An 8,301-nucleotide genomic window follows, 5' to 3' on the forward strand; every position below is an offset into this window, starting at 1 on the left:
GTGAAAGGGGATCACTTTTGTTAAAAAGGTGTGACTCTGTCTTCTGGAGCAGCATGGGGCCCATACCCAATTCTTTAAAATCTATCTTCCGGTGGAATGGTTTAATTTTGTCCAAATTTGATCTGAATCATCCTAGGATGAAAAGAGTTTAGATTTGTTTCAACCTCCTTTATAAAGTAATTTTCTGTTTAAATTGAATGTCTGGAATATGTTTCAGCTGGAATCACATGGAAACAAATTTGTAATCATAACAAAAGTAAAAATTAATTCAAGATTTTTTATTTTTTTTTTGTTGTTTTTGTGTTAATTTAAAGTAAAACCTTTACAAATACATTCAGATTTTCAGAGGAATTTGTCCAGTGTATGACTTCAACTTTTTCAATCTCAATGTTAAGTCATGTCAAACCACTTATGCCTTATAGCTGTAGTTTTCTACATCCCCAAAAACAGACACGTAAGACTCGTCAGGTTCATCCACATGCCCATATTTATCAGAAGTGTTATAGACGGGAGGATCAATTTTGTAGGTGCTCAGCCTGCCTCTAGCATCTGTACCAGGATAGTAGGTCCCATACTGAAAGCATGAAAAAAAAAATTTAGACAGAAGCAAAAGAATTTTCAGTGGCTAGTCTGGCACGCTTTGACCGAAGAGTCAAAGACGAAGGCTAGGGTTGAAAAGTAAACAAATGCAATTGGAACTATGTAGAATTCGGCAGTAAGCCTTACAAATGTTAACATCAGTACAAAGAACGTGTAGATTCCAGCATTGTTCTATAGGATAGATATCAACAGAAACTGATATCAGTCATTCATAATATGACACTCTAGTGTCAACAGGAATCAAAGACAAAAAGGCTTCTCAATTATAACATCATATTTTTTATCAGCGTTTTTTCTGTATACTTTCAGCATGGACTTTTTACCGCAGTGCTTCCAGTAAATAATTTGATCCGAGGTATCCCTAATGTGCTATTCTTGCATGCTTAAAGTTTGAAACGTAATAATATCTTTTGTTGATTAGTGTGTTGTTTTCAGTTTGTTTAGTAATATTGCCTGCTTAGAAAGGAAATGATGGCTCCTGCATTATCTTAATGTAAATTGATCATTAATTCAGTCATACTTTCATGTTAACTGTTCCAACCAGGCCTTGTGATTTATTTGTAGTTTGTCAGGTTGTTATTTGTAGCAAAATATTCTAATATTACATCATAATATTACAATTTAACCAATATATTTCATGTATGAAAGAAAAACTTCATATACATTTAGTACCTGTAAATTAACTGCAATTTTTTTCTAAATGTTTGCACCAATAATCGCAATGTCCGACCCTTGAAGTGTATTTATCAAGATCAGATACTTGGCTAAACTTTCAGCTAAACAAACAAACTTTAGCCAATCATTAAATAACAAAATGGACAAACCATATTATGAGCAGTATTTTGCATCTTCCCTATTATACAAATGCATTGTTCCATATGATTATATATATTTATAAATCCATATACCACTGTAACAACATTCGTAATAGATCAGGAGTTTGGTTGATGCCTCAATTTCAAATTTGAAATGGATGAAGAATGTAATATCAGTATAAGGAATGCAAACATTTTATATACAAATTTATCTACAACATGTTGGATGCTTACATCCCAGCTCATTTCTGTTCGGTACTTCCCCATTTGTACTGGACAATTCTATTATTAGGCAACATTTTATGAAAATACAATGAATCATAGACCTGAAATACAATTAAAATTTGTCTATCCATATCGTAACACTGAACTTACTATTATTACTCTCAAATTCATTAGATGCTTACAAATTTGTAAAGTCCTAGATTCAAGGCTATTAATACACCTATTTGCCAGTTCAATTTGAAATCCCTGGCCTTGAAGTCTGCCTTATGGGAACCCTGTGGGACTGGTACGGAACAAAGGTCATTGTTATACTTGACAGCAATTTCCCTCAGGTTATAGCTCCCATGGCGGACTGACTGCCGGGCTGCAAAGCAAAAAAAGAATCACATTTACATATGCATGTAGTAAAAGCGGTGTTAGTGCGCTCAGTGCAAATTCAATATTCTGTGATATCTATTATTATTCAAGATTTCTTTAATGGTGACCAAGTTGTGAAATCACTTTCTAAAAATAGAAGTTGTCATTCTAATGTAATATGTCTGAATGTACAATCCTTGCTACTCCTTTGCTATTTCGAACAGATGTATACTATCTTTAGTATCTACATTTATTTGTAAGCAGTAATCAAATGTTCTCTGCTGTATTCTACATTTAACTCTTTCAAAATTTCTCCTGAACTGCTTTAACAAGGAAAATTAGGCACTATTTCTGTCTTCTGTCTTTCCATGTTATAATCTTAAGCTTTATTGTATTTGAAGTTCTGACTTTAGGCTTTAGAAAAATATATACATGCATATCATACAATAACAAGACAATTCTGCAAATTACTGTCAACCACGAACACATCACCTTACTAAGGTGAACCCAATCATGCATATACAGCTACAGTGACTTAGTAGCTGGTGTATGAGATGGAGTTTGGTAAAAAAAAGAATTTCTTTAATGGAAGGTTAATGGTCAAGGTGAGCTACTTTTGAGGTACATACTGTTTCACCCAATGTGGACCCATGCTAATCATAAAATTCCTTCCCTTGTTCCCAGCGGGGGAATAATAAGGGTATCACGTATGAAATTAGTGGTACCCTTATTTTTCATATGATATGAATTTACAGTCTACGAGAGAATTTCAAACACCTTGGATGATCTTTAAGTTGCATTATATCTTCTCGAGTTCAAAGATTTCGTAACCTTTTATAATTGTATCAGAGAAATATAAAGAAACAACAATCTATATATCAGCATGGAGACTGTTTTTCGTTATTATCTGTAAAAATGTGGCGCATTTCATTACAATACAAATACGAACTATACTATGCCTTATAATATGGACCCTTCTCGAGTGTGGCCGAAAGAATTTCATTTCGGTCTATGGTTTAACGCAAGAGCAGCTTGTATTTCCCCGATATAAAACATTGAAACATAAAAATGATACAAGAGTCTGGAGCGATGTAAACGCAGCTATGATACTTAATGCGACCAGTTGGTCTTTCGTACGTGCAAAATTTCACAACTCGGCCTTAGATCTGACCACCATTGAGCTGAATTAAGATGAAACTTCAAACCATGTACACGATTTCTGTGAGCAAAACCATTTACCCTTGCATAAGAAACAAAAATAAACCGATAAAGTTTCTAATGTTGTCTCACCAACAGCCGGTTTCGCAGCCTGTCTTACAAGTAGCAACGACTTTGTCCACATTTTCGAAGGAACGTGAGTGACCTTCGAAGATCGGTGTAAAAGGTTAGGTTCGGGGTGAATAAAAGAAAAAATATATAACGATAAATAAAAAAAACCTTAATCACTGGTATTGTTTACTTACAATTTTAAATGCCATATATAAACAATTTATGTATATTTCAGTTTTAATTGCTATGTAATGTTGATAATTTGATGAAAGTGCGGACCTAAACCACTGAGTTCTTAGACTTGCTAATGCCCCATTAAATAGGTGTTCGATGTCTAGCAAACACATATTTTTTTTTTCGTTCATCTTCTTTTTGTAAGTATTTCCTTTTGTACTCACATTTTATCTTTATCATACATCCCCAATGATAACTGAAGTACTCAAATTAAGAACTTATGAAAATTACAATGACATACATTGTATATACACTTTGAAGTTACGCGGAAGTGACTAGATCAGCATGTGTTCAGGGTTCGTGATGGATGTCGAATCGGGTAAGTTTTACGAAGTATGGGCTTACAATATGATGCGATACAACAACTTACAACAGACGAGAAGATTCTTAAAAATACGAATTATTCTGACGTTCTTTCGACTCCAGACCGATGTCTATATACAACAAAATCGACAGAACTTCGGAAAAAATCGGACTAAAAGCTGAGACGTATACAACGCGTGTTATATACATCTCAGATAAAAGATACATATGTTTTTATCGGTGGATATACCATTGAGGAATGTTTCAAGTTCCCTGTTGAATTTCAAATACTATAAAACAAACAAAGTAGGCGTCGGCGGTGATAACAATTTTATTATATTTCTATTTATTGTTACATATTCACCAGTTCGGGAAACAGCTCCTTAGTCTCTTTTCTTCCCTATGAACATGATACCGACAAAGTCTGTGCATGGAAAAGCATGTGACTTATGAAGCCCAATACATCACTAGATAAGTAGGCCGATACTATTTTCGGATAACTTTATTATCCAAAATGATGGAGGTCTGAAACATACAAAAAGTAACATTGTAAATAAAATCAACTATCTGTTGGTAAGACATAAGTAATAGACTAACAAGTAAATACATAATCCTCTAATCACATTTCAATCCAGATCAGAACAACTATATTACCTAAATGTCTAAAACATCAATTGCGCTATAGAGCAGGTCACACAAGAAAAGGACCTATGTGTTGTGGTTGATGAAAAATTCATATTCGCTTCACATTTAGCACATCAGTAACTTAGCCAAACACGAGAGTTGGTCTAATCTAGAGAGAATTTTGCTTGATACAGAGACGAACATTATTTTTACCATTTTCTTTAAATCCATAGGCAGACTTATGTTGGAAGTATTAATCCCAGTATTCTCACCCCTGTTTGTTAACCAAATCAACTCAATATTGAGAACGTATCTACAGCGTAAAATTATCAAGTAGACTAAATAGAGCACACCAAGAAGTGAGGTAAACGTATTAAAAGGTAGATTAGTGCATTTAAAAGCTCGGTTAGCAATATTGAAAAACTAGGTAAAAATTGACGGTATTGAACAGCTACACAATGTAGGTCAGCGTATTAAAAATTCTAAGTTAATGTATTAAGAAAATAGGTTAGCGTACTGAAGAGCTAGTTTAGCATATCAAAAAAAAGCTAGGTTAGCATATCAAAAAAGCTAGGTTAGTGTATCAAAAAGCTAGGTTAGCATATCATAAAAGCTAGGTTAGCATATCAAAAAGCTAGGTTAGCATATTAAAAAAAAGCTAGGCTAGCATATCAAAAAGCTAGGTTAGCGTATCAAAAAGCTAGGTTAGCATATCAAAAAGCTAGGTTAGCATATCAAAAAGCTAGGTTGGTGTATCAAAAAGCTAGGTTAGCATATCAAAAAGCTAGGTTGGCATATCATAAAAGCTAGGTTAGCATATCAAAAAGCTAGGTTAGCATATCAAAAAAGCTAGGTTAGCGTATCAAAAAGCTAGGTTAGCGTATCAAAAAGCTAGGTTAGCATATAAAAAAAGCTAGGTCAGCATATTAAAAAGCTAGGTCAAAGTATTGAAAAGGAAGCTAGACTAGCGCATTGAAAAACTAGTAAGAAATAGTGTCAGACACGTTAAAGGTTTATAAGATCATGTTGATTCCATATCCCAATGTGTAATGTGTGAAACTAGGTCAAATTAATGAGAAAACAGAAGAAAATTCTACAAATGGTGTCACAGGACCATTTTGTTAATACAAATGCAGCGCTCAACTGGTTTAAATCAAATCTCAACTTTTTCTGCTCTAAACGTTCCGTTTACATCCCCCTCTCTAATTAGTATCTGGTAATGTAGATCAGTAAGACCCGATAGTATAATATGAATACTTTATATTTGTTACTAGCGATATCAATTATACTATCTTATCATAGCGGATATCTTCTGAAAGGAAAGTTAAAGTATATTGTACCTGGTAAAGCCTTTGTTGGTTAAGCTCCTTGATAAACTCATTCCCATATGGAACCAAAAAGCCAATTGGCCAAGAGCGAGAGAACCTTTGTTCCTTTTGTAAGGTTTTCATGAAACTTCCTTGATGGAGTATATGTGGGTTTTTGTATTGATCAATCATTGACTAAAAGTGGATATCAAATCGCCAAGTCATTTCTTCAACCCTTTATAATAAACGTACCAAATGACTATGGTAATACAGTTTTAAAAAGTTTGACATAAACGAAATCGACTCCCTTCGATTTATCGATCAAACCATTGGTATCAAATGAATGCAAAAACGAACACAAAAACCTTTGTTGCTTCATATATTGCTTTATTAACTTTGTTTCAACCCTGTCTGACAAGATGTACATAAATCACTTGATTTGTCGCTGTATCGTTAATCCGTAAACATGACCACCAGAAGGAAGATTTCGGTCTGTAGAAATGATATGTAATTAAGAATTTCAAAGGTTTTCATTCTTGTTGCCGTTTATCAAATATCAACTTTTTTTTTACATTTGTTACATTTTGCCTACAAAAACTCGGTTTTCCTCGGGTAGACATTTGGTGTCAGAACATCGAAAGTGTTTTGTTCCAGACTGAACCAAAATTACCCGTCAAGGTTTAGAATTTCCACATCTGCTTTATATGATACACTCCTAGATATTATGAAATGTGTTGTTAGATCTTGGTAAATTTTGTCCCCGCGTATTACAAAATACGTCGTCAGGAAATGACGTTGACGTAAAACAACGATTTAGTCCTATTTTCTTGGGTAATATCTGCTCATCTTACCGAGCTATGATAATAATTTCCAATAGCAATATCAACGATATGGTTGTGTCAAGCATCATTCACTCCTCACCCCAACTTAACCTCTCCTAAATTTTGTGTAAGTCTGGGTTAGTTTTCAATTTTATAGTTAATCTTTGAGGACACATATTTATCTCCGTAGATGCGAGGATATCAAATCATTGTCTAAAATGAGAAATATTATCTTAATGAAGTTACGGGGAAGAGAGAAGATGTAATTTTTGCGGATACCATTAAGATAGTAATAGGTTTGTAGATACATTTAATAAAAGTACTTTTCTTGGCATATCGTGCAAGTTTTGTGTAATCTAAGTGACCATGATTATTGGGTACATCCTATTCAGTCGTTAGAATGTCCCCGGAACGTAGGTATAAATCGAAAAAATGTCACCTTTACGGTTTCACCACCAGACTTCTTCCATCCTTTCCTCCCCCTTCTCTCTCTCTCTCTTTCCCCTGCCCCCTCCCCCTCTCTCTTCCCCCTCTCTCTTTCTCCTCCCCCTCTGTCACATTATATACTATTCAGTTATAGCTCTATGCCTCTGTTAGTATTTTGAGGCGCGGTTGTGATAATATCGTTATAACTTGTGCCTGATCTCTTGATCATTGTTATTTGACAAATAAACAATACGCTTAAGCTTAACATAGCGAACGAATGTCAAAGAATTTTTTGCTTTTTTTCAGATAGCGATGTTGTAAATTGAAATATTGATTCCACAAACAAAATCTGTGAGTTTACCTCAAAATACCGCATAGAAGGGTAAACAACATCCACAGTTTAGATCTCACGGCTTTAAGTCCAACATGTAAAACGATAAAATTTTTATATAAGGATGAGCTTTTACAAAATAGTAATTACAATGTTACCACAAATACTAACGATTCATTCGTCCCTGTAGTAAATGGATTTTTTTTTTAATTTCGTGCCAAATTAAATGCACACGTGACCAACTCCAAAGAATCTACGCAATTCAGAAATTGATCTACAACAGATACGCTTTGGAAATTCTAATCTGTTATTTCAACTGCCCAAAAAGTTTTTGAACATCTGGAAAATTAGTTTCAAACTTCACAAATTCACTAGCTTTCGGATGAACCATGTTTTTTTTCTCATGTGCCATACATTCTGCGGCAAATTTTTCCGCCACCGAATCAACCTGGCGCTTGAGTTCATCCCGTTTTCTTTTGATTTCCGCTGCCACACGATTAATGTTTGTCTTTCTCTCGGTTGTTTCTATCCTCAGAAATCTCTCACGGAGTTTCTTCACGTACTCACTATAATCCGTAATGGAGTGGCCTTTGTGCCAAGGGTAGAAGCAGGTTTTACACAGCGGTTGTTTTCCACATGTTTCACACACGAACACAAACTCTTTTTCATGCTTTGAGCAAAAATTCCCGACGGTGCCAACTTTTGTCCTCCGTTTCAGGGCCACAATCATATGGCCTTTATGCGATGTCCCGACACACTTGTAGCATACAGGGGTTTTGTCACAGGTTTTACACACCATGCTCATTACTTTGTTGTGTTCAAAACACTTTGCACGTGATTCTTCTCTGGAAGTTGTTGACATGATTCTGATCGACCTCAACTACATCTCCAGAACGCGCTCAGCCTATGTAATATATATGTAAAATAGCACGTGATATTGATTCTATTAATTATTTCTCTGGTTGAATCGTCACACACACATTACTTTT

At 34.6% G+C, this 8,301-nt stretch overlaps 1 protein-coding gene across 1 annotated transcript; it reads right to left on the reverse strand.

The window, feature by feature from the left end:
- Window positions 1–263: 263 nt before the first annotated feature.
- LOC132558300 (uncharacterized) lies at window positions 264–3,375 on the reverse strand. The gene is made up of 3 exons (XM_060222846.1): window positions 3,288–3,375; window positions 1,823–2,004; window positions 264–574 (listed from the first exon to the last, which is right to left on the reverse strand). Exons 1-3 carry the CDS (start codon window positions 3,337–3,339, stop codon window positions 410–412), a joined length of 399 nt encoding a protein of 132 aa, XP_060078829.1. The 5' UTR covers window positions 3,340–3,375; the 3' UTR covers window positions 264–409.
- Between the last annotated feature and the right edge of the window lie 4,926 nt (window positions 3,376–8,301).

This window comes from Ylistrum balloti, unplaced genomic scaffold (assembly GCF_031769215.1).
Source record: "Ylistrum balloti isolate Yb309-2 unplaced genomic scaffold, AGI_CSIRO_Ybal_v1 Utg370780, whole genome shotgun sequence".
NCBI lineage: Eukaryota > Metazoa > Mollusca > Bivalvia > Pectinida > Pectinidae > Ylistrum > Ylistrum balloti.

What these genes read in the sequence shown, in the direction of transcription:
- LOC132558300 (XM_060222846.1), bottom strand. Translation starts at nt 3,339, where the DNA reads ATGTGGACAAAGTCGTTGCTACTTGTAAGACAGGCTGCGAAACCGGCT. An exon ending in GGCTGCGAAACCGGCTGTTG is followed by an intron (nt 2,005 to 3,287) that starts GTGAGACAACAT and finishes TTTGCTTTGCAG; the next exon opens with CCCGGCAGTCAGTCCGCCAT. An exon ending in ATCTAGGACTTTACAAATTT is followed by an intron (nt 575 to 1,822) that starts GTAAGCATCTAA and finishes TCATGCTTTCAG; the next exon opens with TATGGGACCTACTATCCTGG.